Source organism: Epinephelus fuscoguttatus, linkage group LG11, assembly GCF_011397635.1.
Source record: "Epinephelus fuscoguttatus linkage group LG11, E.fuscoguttatus.final_Chr_v1".
In the NCBI taxonomy this organism is placed as follows: Eukaryota; Metazoa; Chordata; class Actinopteri; order Perciformes; family Serranidae; genus Epinephelus; species Epinephelus fuscoguttatus.
In genome coordinates, this window is record NC_064762.1 from 37,188,436 (window position 1) to 37,207,911 (window position 19,476).

The 19,476-nt window shown below is 39.9% G+C and overlaps 1 protein-coding gene across 7 annotated transcripts in view; it reads right to left on the minus strand.

Moving 5' to 3' along the window:
• The window catches only part of ankrd6b (ankyrin repeat domain 6b), a 59,080-nt gene that overhangs the window by 14,621 nt on the left and 24,983 nt on the right, over positions 1-19,476 (minus strand). For 3 of the 7 annotated variants that reach the window (XM_049590232.1, XM_049590230.1, XM_049590228.1), the window contains exons 1-5: positions 16,364-16,410; positions 3,903-4,472; positions 2,103-2,201; positions 1,108-1,206; positions 668-766 (exon numbers count right to left, since the gene is read on the minus strand). In XM_049590232.1, coding sequence (XP_049446189.1) covers positions 668-766; positions 1,108-1,206; positions 2,103-2,201; positions 3,903-4,184 — 579 coding nt within the window. In that variant the 5' untranslated portion in view covers positions 4,185-4,472; positions 16,364-16,410. Of the gene's footprint in view, positions 1-667; positions 767-1,107; positions 1,207-2,102; positions 2,202-3,902; positions 4,473-4,572; positions 4,736-16,363; positions 16,713-19,476 lie in introns of those variants that run through there. The other 4 variants (XM_049590234.1, XM_049590231.1, XM_049590233.1 and 1 more) reach the window with 3 other exon arrangements.

Sequence of the window (19,476 nt, forward strand, 5' to 3'; positions counted from 1 at the left end):
GGTAAAGAATGGTTCCATTGGTACCATCCACAACTTTTCACAGTGGAAACCGAAAAAAAGCGTACCAAACTGAACTGAACCATACCAAACTGCTTGGTGGAAATGGGGTTAAGGAGGCATAAAAGCTCTGTAGGGCTGAGGGGGACTGCTGAGTCTGGATTTGACATTACGAGCGACACCTTTCACATTATACACAGTCTTGTTTTCTCTGGTTAATATAAAAGTAACTAATATTGCAGCTTTAATGGAAGTTCCATAGTGATTATAGAAAGCCGGTAAATGTGAGCAAGTGAGAGAGAAGTCAAGAGGCAGGGTACACAGTGGACAGGTTGCCAAATTGTTAATTTGAGGACATGCATTTAACAAATAATGTTATTTTGCAACACATGCAATTTTTCTCTGAGTGTAGTTGTCACACCACTATACTAGGTTTAGCAGACATAACATTAACAACATTGTGTCAGTGATAACACAAGAATGATATCTCATCTCAATAGAGATGTCAAAAGCCTTGTTGTCTGAGACAGGGACACTGGTGCTCCTAGGTAATTTTCTAGCATCAACAGATTCACAGGAGACAGACTGGTCTGAATAACTGATGGCTGTTTCTGCATCTGTCTCATTGACTCTGGCAGGTGCACCCACCGGAGCCCTGCTGGAGACTTACATGGTTCTTACTGTCAGGCCTGGAGCCTCCCAGGAGCAGAATCTTGGAGCTTTGAGCGTGACCGTTCTGACACGCAAGGTGGAGAGCTGTGTTTCCTGCCTGTAAACAGAGTGTTTTTTGCTGTCAAACATGTTATTTATAATGTATTCTTATTATCTTATTCAGTTTAACAGTTTTGGGATACTTTGGTACCACACTCTTCTTCTGATAACCGTGCTACTGCAGCAAACTGAACAGATTTCTACTTTTAAAAGTTACATAGTCTTGCTTTAAATGACTTATTCTGAATAGTTTTTGCTGTATAGCACAATGGCCTTCTTTGCTAGTGAACTTTTCGCAGAAATAACAGAAGCATTTAATCACCACTGACTGAATGATTATTGGAATACAGTTTAAACAAACACATTTTAGTACTATGGTGGAGTCCAATGCAGAATCACCTTGTTTTTAGCGTGAGCATTGGCTCCAGCCTTCACCAGCAGTTTGACAGACTGGCTGAAGCCGTGCCAGGACACCTCATGGAGAGCTGTGTTGCCATCCTGAAAGGAAAAGGACAAAAACCACTTTAACAACATCTGCACTGATGCACTTCACTTTATGCCAGCACAAATCTTCAAGACTTTCATTTATCAAGATCCTCTTCCTTCATAACTCTACAATTTAGGTAAGCCATGAACAATTATGTCTCATTTCCAGTGCATGGTTCAGCTCAACTCAATACCCTTTGTGACGCCTGTTCACCTTTCCAATGTCTTTTTTCGACTACAGTTTTATGGATAAAAAAGACACACAATTTGTATTTCCTCGTCATGAACCATCAATGAATATTCAAATCCATCCTCAAATACGACACTTTTTAATTAACAAAGACTTGAGTCGCTGTGTAGTATGCGACATGGCATTTCTCGCTTTCACTGTGGCCGAGTCAAACTACAGACCTCATGACAACAAACAGTCCGTTATTCCTACAATCAATCTCCACGTTTTACAGACCTATGTAGGAGTATGATAAATATTATGTTGGGATAATATATGAAAAGACAGAGTGAACATTCATAATATCAGCCAGCTGTAAAGGATTTATGGTGAAAGGGCTTTATTAAATCATGCATGGTAATACTGGCTGGATTTTGTACACCAGTAAGTATCTAAAATAGACCATTAATGCACTGCATCTCAGCAGAGTTTTGTTTCATTTCTCTTTCCACCGTGAGTGTAAACACACTACTCTGCCTTTAACGAGGGAATGAGGCTAAGCAGATTACAGGCACACTGGTTTCTCTATGATTATCAGATGCTTTAATGCAGTCATTATGATGGCTTTGAAATTCCCCTTTCTCCAACTGACTGTTAAAGAAGTGCCATGAGAGAGAGTGTGTGTGTGTGTGTGTGTGTGTGTGTGTGTGTGTGTGTGTTTCAATCTTTTCATCTGCACCTTGTCCTGTCTGTCCAGTGCACACCCTTCCTGGATGAGAGCGTTGATGACGTCGCTGTTTCCCACCACGGCAGCCCGCTGTAACGCCGTCTGCTCTCCCTGAGAGAGACACACACAACACTGACTACAAATGTTGACAAGAAACACTCAGCAACAGGGCAAGAAAACCTGCATCCATCCACCGAAAAACTATTCGATCATGTGAAAATCTTAGAGCCCCTAATTTGGTGTTTTACTTGACTTTATGCTTCCGCTAGCTCATTTTCATGCCATGAAGATCCATAAATCTTATTCAAAACTGTATTATTTTCATAATTAATTTGGTTTAGCTAAATTACTACATTTTAAAGGAGTCAACAGTACAAGTAGGCCTGCTAAAAACATACACCCTTGAGCCTTTCCACAGATCAACAGCTTTACAAACAAATACTCTTGTTTGCTTATTTGCTCTTTCTGACATTAAAAATGGAAATCAGTGGTCAAGTTTCCAACCAAATGTAGGTCAAAGAGTTTTCAGAAAATCAGCAAAAGGAAATGCAAGAAATGTGTTTCCAAAAACTCATAGCAGTTGTGCAAATCCAAAAACTTTGCAAGGCAGGTGTGGGAATTTTAAAAGAAAGCGATAAAACAGGAAGAAGGGTCTGCACGCTGTGGCTCCCTTAAGCGCAATTTATTAGCGAATCTGCAAGTAAGGCTATCTGTTTCCCCCTGCCTCCAGTTTTTATGCTAAGCTAAGCTAAACAGGTCCTGGTCCCAGCTTTGTATATAACAAATCTCAGCTTTACTTTTATCTGTTAATCCCACTTTTGGAAACAAAGCAAACAGATGTATTTTCCAAAATGTTGAACTAATCCTTTAAAGAGACAGTTTGTTTATTGGGAATTTAGTTAAGTTTGTTGTTGTTGTTGTTGTTTTTTTCTTTTTTCATTAGGTTTGAACAAACTACTGAAGCCTTTCCTTTATGTCTCTGCATGCACTGTAAAGGTATAACCAGTGAAATTAGCCTTGCTTTGTTTGGAACCAACAGTGGGCCTGCTCAAAATAAATGCAACTTGACACATTTATGAAGTCTATAATTTTACCGACTAATTAATATCATCCAATCATCAGTATCAGTTCCAAATGATGAGATCAAAGAACATTAATAATAAGCTAGAGAGTATAAAATATTAAACCATCCCTCCACTGAACAGAGCTGCTACTACTTCATCCCATTACCATCAATAACTGTAGTATAAGAAGCTAATCTCACAATTCAACATATATTCAAAGTAGTACAAAATTCCCAAAGAACAAACTATCCCTTTAAGTGACAGTTTTGTAAGCTGATTTTTGATGAGCACACCACGTATCCCTGAGCTCAGCAGAGTTATTACTGACTCTAGCAGTGATGATGTTAATATGATCCCAATATGGCAGGTATACAAACCACAGCAGGTAATCTCTAATAGCTCTATTTGCTTATTAGAGCCCAGAGTGGTTTGTATAACCACATGACAGCAGCAGTGACATACAGACCCAGGAAAGAAGGAGAAGCACACATTTATGCTCAGCCATAGGTGGAGTTCTGTACACAGAGCAGATTAGTGGTGAGTGACATTTAGAGGCCAGGTTTGACATGAAAGATAGAGAAGATAGAGCAATGAATTCCATGAGAGATGGAGGAGCAAGAGGAGGGAGAAGATAAGAACTGAGCCGAGTGCAGCAGCAGCAGCAGTGGAGGAGGAGAGGAGTTTGTTCAGGGAAGGAAGGAAGGGGGGACAGATTTCTGCTGGCTCAGTAGGAGCAGTTTTGGCTAACCTCCTTCACTTTCCCTGATCCTCCAGGCTCTTTCCCAGCCCTCCTCCACTGTCTTCTCTCCTCCTCCTCCTCCTCCTCCTCCTCCTCCTGTTCCCTCCTGCTCCCTCCAGTCCTGGAGAATGTACTGCAGCCTGTTGCGGAGCTCATTGACCACAGAGAGTGAATTTGGCAACGCCAGAAATCTGGGTTATCACTATCAGTGGGAAAGATGGACTTGCATTCTGAGGGCAAACCCACAAGGGGGCAGTCCAGAGGGTCCCATTCAAGGCCACTAGAGGTCATTACGCTACAATTATCTTTGAGTTAAAAAAAGCCTAATGATTAAAAAATCTTTCCAGTAAAACAGAATTATTAGCAAAAAGATAAGCACTCCACTGGTAACCACCAATCAGGACTGCAGTGCGGGAGCTGGAAGTAGATGAAAAGTGGAAGCATGGGCGACGCTGCTGATAGACAGATGAATCTACTCACATCGTCTTGGATGTCCAGGTCACAGCCAGCTTTGAGCAGGATACGCACAACCTCAATGTGGCCTTTGTAAGCAGCCAAGTGCAGGGGGCTTCTGCCATACTGTGGACACAAAACACACACAACTCAGCCCAGTGAACAAAACACAAGAGTACACACAACATAAGCACGCAAACTCCCAGGAGAAGAAAAAAAACCCCACCTCTGCTGTCCCACACACAGACTCCGGTGAGTCAGATATTTCTGCAGAGTCAGTAACCGTGGTCATAGCTGGTGGTATGACTGAAGACAATCTGCTATGGGGTACAATCCTCCTCAGTAATGAGCCAACAGAAAACAAACAAATACTTAATCCATGCTTTAAGAGAATAGTGCAGTCTGCACAGCTGTTCATGTTAGCTGAGTAGAGGATAAACGTTGCATCCTGCCAATATGAGGACGTGTGGGCGGGCCCTGACGCAAAAAGGTTACTTAACTTTTGGGAGGTTTAAAGGATCACTTCATTTAAAAAAAAAAAAAAAAAAGAAAGAAATACATTTCATCTTTGCTTAAAGGTGAAACGTGTAAGATTTGTGGGGGATTTGGTGGCGTCAAGCTGTGCATTGCGACCAGCTGAAACTTCTCCTGGCTAGAATTCTTTCAGTGTTCATTGTTCAGGAGGTTTTTACCGTGAGCTGAATTATCCAGAGAGGTCTATTCTTCTCCAAAACAAATGGACCATGTGATTAAAACTGGTAAAAATACTGAAAAAAGCAGTTTCACATTAGAAATCAGTGTTTCTCTGACACTGTTTGGCAACACTGAATAAAGCAGTTGCACATTACATATCAATGTTTTTCGATGCTGTTTGGCCACCACCTCCAAATATGTGCTCATCTGTTTTCTCCAACAACTTAAGATCCAGATGTTCCGGAGGTTTTAGCGGGAGTCAACTTATCCGCAGGTCTCTTCCTCTCCAAAACAAACAGACCTAACAATTTAAACCAGTGAAAAACACTAAATAAAGCAGTTACAAACCAGTGTAACTCCGTCGCTGCTGTTTGCAGATGCGGTGGTTAACATAAAAACGCAAAAATGTGAATCACTCTGTCTGGAGCCACTGTTTCGTTCGTCCATTCTGGGCTACTGTAGAAACATAGAAGTGCAACATGACAATCTCCATAAACAAGGACCTGCTATGGAGCTAAAAACAGCTCATTCTAAGGTACGGGAAATACAATGATTTCTTATTTCAAGTGATCATACACTAAAGAAAACAAACTTACAATACATTCTATTTGTGCTGATATCTATTCCCTTAAATCCTACACACTGGACCTTAAACTCTGATGGTATGCTGTCAAATGGTTTCAGTTTTATTTGCCCATGTCAGAGAGTTCTGCTTCCATCCAAATACAAGAGAAACAACTGTAATTTCACTGGTGTTACAAAATTAAATTACAGAAAATGTTAAAAGCGATATCTATTTTCTACCCAAGACATAGTTCCAATTCAAACTGCTTACAGTAAGGTCTGTAGACTATCTGAATTATCTAGATGTAGAGAGACATGCTGCTGTTAAATGTATAAATGTAATTTTCAATGCTATGAGCACAACTAACAAAAGTCCAGTCATCCCCACTGTACTGGAGTAGATGTAGCAATCTTAAAGGGGAACACCACCTAAAATTAAGAATTCTAATGTTATTTCCATGGCCTAGAGAAGCTGATTCGACATTAGCAAATATGAGTTACTCTCTCTCAAAGCCAGAAACCAGAGAAGGAAGTCTCAAATTTTGGGTGTCATCAAATATATATATACATATCTGCAAATTATTGGAGAAGAGAACAATCATTTGTTGCAGGTCTAATCCTTTCTACCCATAATGCCCTCCCTCGAACACAGGATCAGCCAACAGCAGGCTTCTAAAGATTATGTGTCATAGCTGCATCACATCAATCATCACAGCTTCATGCACACCATGATTAATTCCTCTGCATGACTGCCCATCAGTTGTATCCAACATTATATATGCTTCAAAATACTAAATATAAGAGGACATTTCATATAAGATGTCATCTCCAGTTAAGTTGACAATATCAGTAAAATTAAATATACTGCCTGTATATAAAAATCTTTAATGAGTCAGAAAAGAGAGATGAAAAAATGTTTTTTTTGTATATGAAATACATAGATGCTTAATAGTTACTGATTACATACATTAAACTGACATTAACATCCTGCCGTAATAGGAAACGCACCAGCAATGCAATTACCATTGGAATGCAGTGATGCTTCATAGGATGGTGATGTGACATAATGAACGTCAACAGCGGGAAATTCCTTCTTACAGTAGCCAGGAGATAATAGGTTAAAAGCTCTCAACACATCCTGACATCCTGAACATTACATCCAACATAATGAAATGCATTAAGAAGAACGACAGAGCAGGATGTCAGCATGTAGGTAACCATTCAAACTTCAAACACAAGATCCAGGTGATCCCTCTTAATCTGACATTTTTACTGAGTAAATACAGTTTAATTACAGATCAGGTGTGTATTCCCACACAACAGCACAAGGCGCATTACACCCCAGGTATTATCTCAGCGTTTGGAGGTTCTTTGGAGGTGCTTTGTTTGGGTGCGGCTCGGCTCTGCTCTGTATTTATGTGGTCCTCAGATTGAGTTACACTGGGCAAGGCTTGGAGGGAAGCCACCAGCCAAGCTCAGGTAAACAGCTGGCGTCAGGCCAGCAGGGAGCCTCTGTTGTCTCCAGACTGACTGAGGGTCTGTTTGTGGCTCTGTGGGTTGGTTTTTCAGTGGCAGTCGGTATGTTGGGTGTAACTTTGCCTTGTAAGTTTGTCTCCAAATGCTCTTGTATAGTTTTTTAAAATCTGTTTGCAATTTAGTTTTATATACCTCTTATTTGTTTATTTATCTTTTAAATTTCAGTGTTTATCTGTACCCATTACTGCCCCTGTGCTGCTGCAACAGCTGAAATTCCCCACTAGGGATCAATAAAGGTTTATCTCGCCAAATCTTATCTTACATTTTAATGCTCTTAGTGTCGTGGAAATAATCCAAACTCAATTCTTCTGTTCTGTTTAACAGGGACCAGAAGTCTTTGCTAGCTAGTAAACATTGTTGTAAACAATGCTGGATTTAAAGTGCTTCAGTAATCGACTTTGCAAATGTTTTATGAGGGAAGGAAATGCATTCAACACATTTGTTACTCCAGGACACGCACAATGTGTTTTGTTGAGTTCTACTGAATGTAAATAGCCTATAGTTTTTGTTTGTTTACAAGAACAGTCCACAGGGCCCCTTAAAGAATATCCTCAATATTCATCAGCATAGAAACATTGTTTTTTGGGAAACTGTGTTTTTTGCCCTCAGATGGCTCTTAATACTGAAGTTCCACTGAGCCTTTGCCTTTGCAAATGTACGAGCTAGTCAGCGGTGAAAATCAGAGTTGTAGCAAACTCAGACTTCTTCATCTTTGCAACTCAGAACAAAAACACACCACATAATTACCATATTCATCCAAGTCCTAAAGTTAACTGAAACACACTGACCTACAAAGGCTAATTAGAGTAAATCAGAGTAAACTCTCAGTTTTTTGCCAAAAGGCTTGCACCTTTGTCTTTTTATCTTATTACTGAGTAATTTCCGACCCATCTCAAATATCCCCTTTCTGTCAAAAATACTGGAACGTGCTGTTGCCTCTCACCTTAAAGCCCACCCCTCTTCCAATGACCTGTGTGAATCATTTCAATCTGGCTTTTACTCACAGCACAGCACAGAAACCACCCTCCTCAAAGTCACTAACAACCTCCTCCTCGCCTCAGACTCTGCTCACCTCTCCATTCTTATCCATCATGACCTTACAGCTGCCTTTAATACCATTTACCATCCAATTCTCCTCTCCCACCTCGAATCCTCCCTCAACATCACCAGTACTGCCCTCTCCTGGCTAAGGTCATAGCTCACAAACAGACATCTGTTTATCAATATTAACAACTGCCCTTCATGGATCCTCTGTCCCAAGGTGTCCTCCAGGGTTCAGTGCTTGGTCCTTTTCTGTTCATCCTTTACATGTTCCCCCTGCAAACATCATTTACAGCCATGGCCTCAACTTCCATTGCTACACCAATGACATCCAGCTCTTCTTCTCAACTGGTTCCATCTCCACTGAAACAAGACAAATGTAAGACAACTTCCTCAAACTGAACGGTGAAATTTCTGACATGATCATCATTGATCTCAAATCCCTCACAATGCCTCACCATTTATAATTCCACTCTGCATTCCTCCCCACACATCCGCAACCTCTGAGTTATTTTCAACAACAACCTCTCCTTTCAAAATCAAATCACCAGTACTCTCTTCTTCCACCTAAAAAACAAGGGTCGTATCTGCCCATCACTCTCTCCCTCTGCTACCGAAAGTCTCATCCATGCCATCATCACATTTAGAATTGACTATTGTAATAGCATTCTTTATGGTACACCATTAAAAGTCCTGAATAAAATTCAATAAATCCAGATTCTGCTGCCCGTCTGCTCACTCATTCCCACCATCACATCACCCCTGTCCTTCAGAACCTCCACTGGCTCCCTATCCTACAACACATCCAATTCAAAGTCCTTCTCCTCACTTATAAAGCCCTCCATAACCAGGCAACCTCCTACCACAATGACCTGCTCTACCACCACACTCCTTCCCACAGCCTTCGCTCCTCTGATGCCAACGTCCTGACTCCACCACTCAGGACCAAGCACCGGACCTGGGGCAACAGAGCCTTCTCCATAGCTGCCCCCTCCTTCTGGAATTCTCTCCCCAAACACATTCAACACTGACCTCTCCCAGTTCAAATCACAACTCAAAACTCTTTTCAAAATGCCTTTTAATGTGTGACTGATGATCATTTTTAACTAATATAAGGTGTGTTTGAGTACCATTAAAAGCAATCTATAAATACTTTATTATCATTATCATTATTACTATTATTATTATTATTATTAATAATAATAATAATAATAATAATAATAATATTGAAAAAACAGATATTCTTTAGGTGTCAGGTGATCTTTGGTATGGATGATTCTCCTAACAGGAGAGTTTGATGTTGATTCAGGCTGTGGAAGTGCTCGAACAGCTTGGTAACCTTACATTTCCTCCAACCTGGACACTAGCACTCCTAGAGTCAAACAGCAGGTATGGCTTTAGAATTGGAAAGTTTTGGCTGGGTTCACATTTTTCCATATGTCCATATGTACATTGAAAATGTTATTGGTCATTGTTATCATTCCTCTTCTCATAACGGCTGCAAAGGCATCCCTCCTAAAGCGCTTTTAATGAAAGTAATGGGGGACAAAATCCAAAGTCCTCAGCAAAAGGTAGAAGCTAACATGAGGCCTCAGAAGTTTACACAACACAACAATTAGACTTAAGTCTTCCAAAGTAGCTGTGTCCACAGACAGTTGATGCAACTTAGGTTTGGTATAAACAACTTGCAATAATCTCATTTTAGGGGCAGTGCAAACAAGCCAAAACACAACACTGACATAATATCACTTGTCGTTTGATGAGACCAAAGTTATAGCAAACAGTTGCATCAACTCTTCAACAGATATGTACATATGTATACAGAATCTGTAGGCAAAGGGACTTTGGTATCAGAAGCATTCTGGCTTCCATCTACAGTCCGTTTGTAGGCCAAGAAGTACTGACCAATCACATTTGAGCAGCAGGCAAACAGTTCATGAAGAGCAAAAGAGGCGCACCACATTGGGCACAATGCAGTCTCAGAACCCATCAGCGATCGTGTGACAACTATTTAGCTTTTTATTATTATTACTATTATTATCATTTAACTTATCTGTATTCTTATGCAGATTTCTGCTTATAGAGATGTGCACAGTGCACAGAGGAGGCAGTCTAAGCCTGGATATCTGCAGATTACACTGGAAGCCCCACAATATTGGCCACGCCTACAGAGGCTTAATGTTGTCAGACTGATAGCCTATGAGTTCAGAGATTGACAGTTGCTAAACACATGCAGCAGACACAGAAACATTATCAATCATTTGGAGTTGTATTTATGTCCATGTAATGAGTGTTACTCCAATACTCACTCTTGTTTTAGCTCTGGTTTGGTCTCATCTGTCTCTCTTCTTAATGTTTCACTATGTTAACCAACTTGTCTCTAATTAGCCCCTTTTACACTGCAGCAGTTAGCAGCTAACTCAAAGAAGAATAACAGCAACTAAAAATGTGCGCAAACTGAAAAAAACGGTAAGGTCTGGGAGCTTGTTACCCACCAAGCAGAAGACGAGATCAGCCATCATATAACAGACGGTAAATAATTGTTATTGCCATGCTATGTTGTTGTTATTGTTTATAAAGCGCAGCCAACGCATATGTTAAATGTCACGCTAGAGGCCAATGCTGCTGTGTCACGTCATACCCGTCATGCCTCTTTTGCTTTCACTTTGCCGGTATGCTGTCTAAAATTGCACACTGGAGCAGCATGATGACACTATCTATCAGCTGATAAAGACCGTGAGATGCAGGTCAAAGTAAGTGGACCTTGAGTTCAGATTTTTTTGTCACACAACAGTTTGCAAGGTTAAGAATGATGCTTCATGCTCGATGTTCATAGGCATACATGAGCATTATAGTTGAAATGTTAAAATGAAGTGTGTTTCATTTGTTTTTGTTCATTCCTAATCAAGCTTCTGTCATTGTGCGGTTGACACTGTTGGCCTCTGACTTCTCTAGGTTGTAAACCCAGAAGTGTTTAGGCACTGGACTCTAAAGCATCATCTCCCCACTCTCCCCCTCCTCATATTTTCATTTTTATTACCAACCTCATCAACCCCCTGCTTCATTCTTTCTGCCTTTTTTTTCTCTTTTTATTAGTTTTATGTTTTTCAGTGTCAATCCATTCATCTTATTAACCTTCTAAAAACTACTCCTAAATTCCTTTTCCTGAGCAGAGGAATGCTGCATATGAAACTCTGCCCCCTTTATCCCGGATTAAGTTTTCATACCGGCACGCTGCCAAAATATCCAAATACAGCTCGTCCAAACAATATCATCAGAGTTAGCAGCAGCACATGTAATATTATTGTAGCTGTTACAATATGATGCCATGATGTTCCCATGGAAAATTGGTTTGCGATGCCACAACAGAAAACACAAAGCACATGATACACGACAAAATCTCCAAGGATAAAGCATTCACACATGAATAATACTCAGCACTGGCTTTGCATGCGCTCTCCTTTCATTTCAGGTATCTGACAGTGAAAATACTTTTAACAGTCCCAACAAACCAGTGAGTTTACATGTGTGCCTGAAACATTTTGCTTCTTAACATCAAAACTTTAAGTCATTTCCCAAATCCAGGAAACCTGCAGCACAAAAGACCTGTTGTATCTACGGAAGCAAATTGATGATGGAGAAAAATGCCAGTACCTCATAAGGAGGATTATATTTCAAACTGTAAGGATGAATAGTGTGAAGATGTACAAGCTCGACCTACATGTGCCTTCATAACCTGAATGTCTTCAGTATGGGCTAACCCCTTTCTTTTAAACAGACACAGGCTGTTTCATCACTACAAATAAGGGATGCACAATAATATTAGTTTGTCATTGCTATTGGCCAATATCAGCTTTAAAATGAACTATGAGAATCGGCCAACATGCTTTTGCTTATTTTGCACAATGAATACATATTACACACACTGAAAAGCATTCTATTTCATGTCATCTGCTGGTGTGCTATTGGGATAAGAGTGTGCATGCATAATACGATTTTAATTCTACTACAGAAGAGACTTGATGATGACTAAACTTAGGTGTGGGGAAAAATGGAGTAGTAATGGAGCAGTCCATCGATCTGTCCAATGAAACTGATGCACACTGAGTCATGAAAAGTATAAGTAAGTAAGAAAAAGTAAAACGCAGTGCTTGAACCTACTAATAATTAAGGTTGAGAATCGAGATCCATTTCAGTTGAGAACTGGTTCCAAATTGTCTGATCTATCAGAATCGTATGCCTCTGAACTTATTAACTCCTTTTATCAATGCAGACATGTTTTCTGATAATGTTAGAATGAAGAACTGGCTGACAAGCCTTACCCTGCAAAACAAGAACAGTAATGTTTCTTTTTTTCCCATGCCCATGTTCTACGTCACATGGAACATGAAGCAGTGAGGATGTTGACTTTTATACAAACATGTAGCTTTAGCCTCAGTCTTTCAGTATGTGTGCAGCCAGCAAGTGCATATTGGTTCTTATTTGAACAAATGTCAGCCAGAGACAGAGCCTTTGACCATTTCTCACAGTTAACATTGAATATCTGGTTACAATTGTCATTTCAGATGGCAAAATGGAATCGTTGTTGGCTAACATAGAGAAGCCTAGTAAAACGGTATGGTAAATCTGCCACCATTATAGTAAGCTGTATATGTGCGATTCTAGAATGGACAACTTGACAGGCGGTGTGAGAGCTGAGATGACAGAATAAAGCAAGGCCTCAGAGGACTCTTTGTCACTGAATGTGTGTGTGTGTGTGTGTGTGTATGAGGCTCCTGAACGGAAAGCGGTGGAAGTGTGTTCCATCTGTCCATGCAGCAGCTCAGCTGTTACTGTTAAACATCTGGGTGCATACAACACTCTGTGAACTTCTGCTGGAGGTTACTCAGCATGGAAAATGTATGCTGGGTCAATTTACACTTGCCTGAATCAAAGTTTAATTCACTGTCATCTGATGAAACTGTTTGTATTTTGATATTAAGGATCTACGCACGTAAATCATACAGTATGGGGATCTTAAGTTAAGTCATTTGGTAGCAAATCCAAGCTGCTGAAGTCTGACATTGAGAAAGAGGAGATCAAAGTTTTTTTGAAAGAAAGTCTTCCAGGGATTCAAAATGCCTAAAAAACAACTCAGGACATAACTGAAAAAGACAAATGAAAGAAGAGCCAGGCTGATAAATCAGCCAGGCTGGCTTATGTTGCTGATAAGAAAGAGGACATTGAAATATGGAATTGAAATTTAGAAACAGAGCCACCATTAAATAGTTTGTCCACCAAAGAGCACTGACAAGTTGACTTTTACACTATAAAATGTCCAGCTTGGTATGTATCTTTGTGACATTTTGAAATTCTATATAAAGATATCTCATAAATTGTCTCCTTCCTGTTATATGCCTCCACAAACAAGTCAAGTTAAAGTTACACTTTACATCAATGTCTGTGAAAAAGTGGACACTTCACACACATCTTCAACCTGGCAGCAAGATCTATGCAATCAGCACAGTTTCAAGGTGGACTCCTAAGATAAGCGTCACCAATTCAGTATCTGACCAAATGTCTCCCTTTGTGTTCCTGAGTTATGACGTATAATGACCAGAAAAGAGTTTTTGAGGAACATTTTGATGTTATAGTGAAGCTGACCTTTGACCTACCTTTTGGATATAAAGTGTCAACACTTCACCATTTTATCCTATTAGACATTTGTGTGAAATGTTGTCATTATTAGCATATCAATTCTTAAGTCATGGCAATACATGTTTTGTGAGGTCACAGTGACCTTGACCTTTAACCACCAAATTCTAATCTTGTTCTTGAGATATCCTGCTCACTAGAATGGGAAAGGTGAACAGACGTACAGACAAGTAAATGGCGGTACAGATGCAATACATACGAATGGAAAGACGGACAACTCAAAAAAAAGTATGCCTCCGGCCCTAACTGAGGCATAACATTTTTATGTAAATGTTATGCAAAAACTTAACGGTTTATATATCATAATATGATTTTTTAAGTAGAAACAGACAACCACCGCGGTCACATAGACAACTGGATTGCTTTCTGTTTTTCTCCGAGCCTAGCAACTGCCACAGTTTCCAAAATTACTTAAGATGTTCCACCACCTGCCATTTCCGCAACTGGGGATAGTAACTGCAAAAAAACAACACTGATACTGTTTGAAAACAGGGGATAGCTACCAAGAGCTATCACGTAAAAAAGAAAAGAGCTATCTTCTTCCTGTTTTGATTGTGCAATGGTTGACTCACTTCCTTTGTGCCATCGAACCTTAATTTCCCGGAAGATGGTATCTGGTGGCAGACATAATTACACAGTGACAGCGAGGCTAATAGGCAACTAATTTAAACGCTAATAATGTCATTATTCTATAGTCATTACACTGTGCAACCAACATTTACTTCATAATGATAACTTAAAGCAAAAACATTGTATAATTCCACTTTAAGTTCCCAAATATTTATACTAGTTTCTGCCTTAAAAACACAGTATTGGTCAGGTTATAGTTGAAAGCTCAAAAAAGTATTGCTTTGGTACTGAAGATCAAGTAACTAAATGGCATTAGCCCAACAGCCTGAAACTGCAAACCATTTTAACCAAAAACTGAACAGAACAGAAATAAAGCCATATTTTTGGAAAGGAATACCCTCTAATTAGAGCAAAGATCCAACGGCAACATCTTGATATCCCATCACCTCAAGATCACACATGCACACAGAGTTTAATGAAGAGAAGATGTCTTAGCATATCACTGTGTGACACCCACACAGGAGCACACTTCACCAAAACCGTGATCTCACTGAGACAGCCTGCAGCAGGCTGCAGTCTCAAAATACTTCAGTAGGGTGAAAACACTGGCTGTGCATCATTCCTCTGACTGAATGTGAAGCTGCTGGATTTATTTTTATTAGTATACATTTCAAACATGACAAACATAAGGGTTGTGTTCATATGTTAGCAGCTCCAGTGCTGCTAATGCTTTCATGCTCTGTTTGGTGTCTAATTGATTTAAGAGATGCAGATGAGATGCAGATCTATTACCCTACTCACAAACAGCAGCAGATGATAAAGTGATTTTTGGAAGCTCACAACTTTGCAGTGACAGGCCAGTGTCACTAGTTACTCAGCCACCCTAAAAAACACAGACTAAGGCTATTTTCACTAGACTACATCTATGAGTCACACCGCTCAGTGACACAATGGGAGTAAAACGACACCCAAAAGACGCAGACACTATAATACAGGCCGCTCAAAGGGAATAAAAAGCTTGTGAGCTGATTTGGGCCAGCCAGTTATCAGATTTCCCTGTTTTGGTTGCTTTTGCTGTGGGTCAGTTCAGTTGGTCCAGAAAAAGGACAAACAAGACAAGCAAACATAAAATCATATGAACTGATAGGTACATAAGTCATTGGACAATTGTGGTGATGTCATCCTGCTTCACCAGCACTAAACAGACCCACCCTGATGACTGACAGCTAGTCATTAGCTGAGGCTATAATTGGACAGGTAGAAACAGGACAATTAAAGATGTGTCATGTACTGTGATACTGTTGGGGGAAAGTTACTGACTGTGTGACTGTGCTATGTTTCATTCATTTTACACACCTTTAATAGGTAACTGCTTAAGTGCAGAGAGCAGGACACATGCTCAACACATGTCCTTCTCATTTTCTGATGTATCAGGGATAAATTTTGCACTAGCATGCTAACATGCATGTGTGTTGCCATGGTTACTAAATGATCCTGTACATCAATTATACAGATCAGAAAATAGCGTTGTTGACAGTTGTGGTGCTAAAAGCGCAAAAAACAAAAAGAAATAACCAACAGCAAAATCTAGCCAGTAGTTCTTTGAGATACCTTGTCCACCAGCACACAATTATAACTGAAACAATAGTCTAATAATCACTTTGTGAAATAACAGAAATTAAATTGCAATCCTTTTGATAACTGATTGATTTTTTGAATTTTTTTTTTTTTTACCAAAAACACACAGCCACACAGCCATGCTAGCGTCTTAACGGCATGTCTAACAGTCTTTTGACTGTTGGTCAACCAACTTGATAGACCACCTAGCACTACCCCACTGGTAGGGAGACACAATCAAAAACCAAAGTAGTACCAAAGTATCTACCCTCATCATCAGTCTAATTACCAGACTCACTCACCTTGGTGACAGCTACTTTTGCACCCTTGTTGATGAGCTGGACCACATTGTCGGCTTGCCCCTTGTGTGAAGCTATAAGGAGGCGCTCGGAGAGTGCGAGGACCTCAGCCGCATCCTGCTGGCTCATGAAGCAGGGCAAGTGATGCTGCTGTCGAGGTCAGACACGGTGCTCCAGATGGTGAAGAAGACAGCTGTGGCGACAGTCTCCTGTGCTCTCTAACTCATGGTGAGCTCTGCTGTAGACAGGGGTGTCAAACAGGAGCTGCAGAGGCTGCCAGTGCTGCTGTTTCTTCTGTTGCTACAAACTCCACAAACTGTCAGGACCCCTCCCCTTCATCCTCTCCTCTCCGCTGGGAAGAGAACAGGAAACACATGGAGTGAAAACAAGGCAGCATGTGCTCCGCTCATAAGGCTGGCAAACAGGAAAACAGGGAGGAATGGGCAGAGTGGACCGACATCCCTACTGTCCAGGTTGTTAAACCAATGTACAGTCCTTGTGGGATCATGTGATCTCTACAAAAATAATCCCCAATGAGAGCAAAAAAGAGGGGTCAAATCTGGTCAGAGACTGAGTGCATGCTGTACTCTGAACAAGCCCAAACACAATGAGACATTAAAAAATTGCAACACAGTCATAACCGCAAACAGCACAGACACACTTCTGTGGTTTAATGAGTTCCTCCGTGACACACTTCTGTGGTTTTGGTCTAACCACAGGAAGCTAGGGTGACTAAAGGAAAACGGCTGCCGTGCCTCAAGTGTCTCAACTGATTTCTCATCACTATTAAATACACTGACAGACAGTCATTGAGTTGTCATACACTGGAGTGCATTCCTGCTAAATTAGGTATTTTACAAGTTTCCAAAAGAGATCCTGTTATCTTCCAGTTTGCCTCAGTGTACTGTCAATGACTGCCGGCATTATGTGTAACCTTCAAAATATGGCCCTCAGCTGAAACCTGAGATGTGAAAATTTGTAAAAACATACTGGCTGCCAGAGAAAAAATCAATCAAACTTTTATCTTGATGATGCAGATTTAAGTTTCTATGAAACTTTCCTACCTCAGTTTCAATTATAATCCAAGCAATAAAACATTTAGAGAGCAAAGAGTCCAACAGTACATTAGTCTGAGTGTCCTTGAACAGCCACCTTCAGCCAACAAGTATCAACAATATTAATGAAATACTTCACCTGCTAAATGACAATTTGCATAACCATTACTGACCTCGAGTTACCTTGAATTCATAAAGAAAACTGTTTTTCTTGCATGTCTAGATAGTGAACAGAGAATCCAAAATAGGTGAACGCTCTTCATAAACAACAAAATTACATCAAAACATCTGTTAACAAATTCTCACGTAACTTCCCAGATACATGCAGTTTCGCTAAAACATATTAGTAGTCCACAAACAGTCTCGTGCAGTCTCAGTCTCAAGGGTGCGCTACTTGTAGATGGAAGTGTTTTAAATAGTTAGGTTTTAGCTAAAATGCCTGTGTCTAGGAAGAACTGAGCATGTTATTGGATAAATGAGACTTTGATTATACAGCACAAGTTGTGTAAATTAAACAGATATAGTTCTGCTGTTGTTAAACGCAATCCCCATTTACTTCAATTCATGAAGATTTTTTTTTTTTTTTTGGATTCTCTGTTTTCACGCATGACTGACATGATGCAGCTGTACAGAGGAGGAAAAAATTCCACCCTAAGGCTCCAAGATAACATTATCTTCTCTCTTCTGCTTGGAAGTGGCGAATTAATAGCTCACAGATACTTAATATAACACAGTCTCTGGCATATGTTTAATAACTAGCGTTGGTAAAAGATGTGTTGGCACATTTCTGATCCATCATTAGCGACGTCACATTTTTTTCTACTATAATACATGAATGCCACATGAGTCCCATTTAAACTTTAAAACTTTATATGGAAAAAAGAACACAAATCTTCCAATATCCGCAGTTAGTTTAAAGTTGTTTAGTTGTAACAAAGAGAAAAAAAGCTGCATTCATGCAAAAAGCATGTATGCAGCAAAGTTTTGGTGAGTTCACTGCAAATTTGTTATTGTGTGTGCCTGCTTAGCTCAGTTCACAGTTTAAGTTCACAAATTAAGAAATTACTGCAAGGGAAGGGAGTGGTGTTCCTAGAGTTTGTCCTCTAGACAATTAAGAATTCTTGTAAAGTGTGACATGGGCTAATGGTCAACCATTAGTGGGCTAATTTTTCCCTTAAATTTGTTTATTATTGTTGCTATTGTTATTTCATTTCCAGTCCATCCCTGGAATGTAAACATAACTTTGTTTATTAAAAAAAACACATTGGAATTGCAAAAACAACATTATTTAAGAGGCTTAACCTGCTCATTCCATGCATGCTGTCTCTCATTAAGTCTCAACATATTTATCTATAAAGACACCAACAGATGACATTTATAGGACACAGATGGAAAATTCTGTCAACTGTGGAGTATCATAAATACTTTCAGTCTGGCTCAGTGGGCTTCTTTCATGTCAAATTCTTTTACTGTCACTTATCAATCCAGTCATAAAATGAGCAGGTAATAATTGGAGTGAAAACAGACGCTCTAAGCGTGTCCTGACATGAAGACTCTGTGATTAAAGAGCCTCTATCACATGTTATTTATGCTGTCAGAACTCCTAATTATGTGGGCATACACTACAGGGTGTTGTCCTTTTATAAACTGTGTATTCTGCTCGAAAATTTGCTTTTATGATCCAAGAGGTGTTTATTGGCTGTAAAACTGGAACTGGGGCCAGCGTAATCCATGCTTACTGAGCTCCACACCAGAAACACACACTACAGCAGACTACAGCACACACACAGAGAGGGAAGAACTTTAAGTGTTGAGTTTGAGGTTAAGTTTTCCACACAGTCTCTTTGTTCCTTTAAGTGCTAAATACACAACAAAACAACAAGCTCTATCCAACAGCAACACATCAAAGGTCCGTTAATAGACTTCAACAGGTTCCATCAAGTACTTCTAATTCTGTTGCTATACAGTACGAAGAAAATAAACTCCCTTGGACTTTTTCACGTTTCATTTTGTAAACACACTGGATTTTTTTTTTATTTTTTTAAGTGTGCAATTATTACT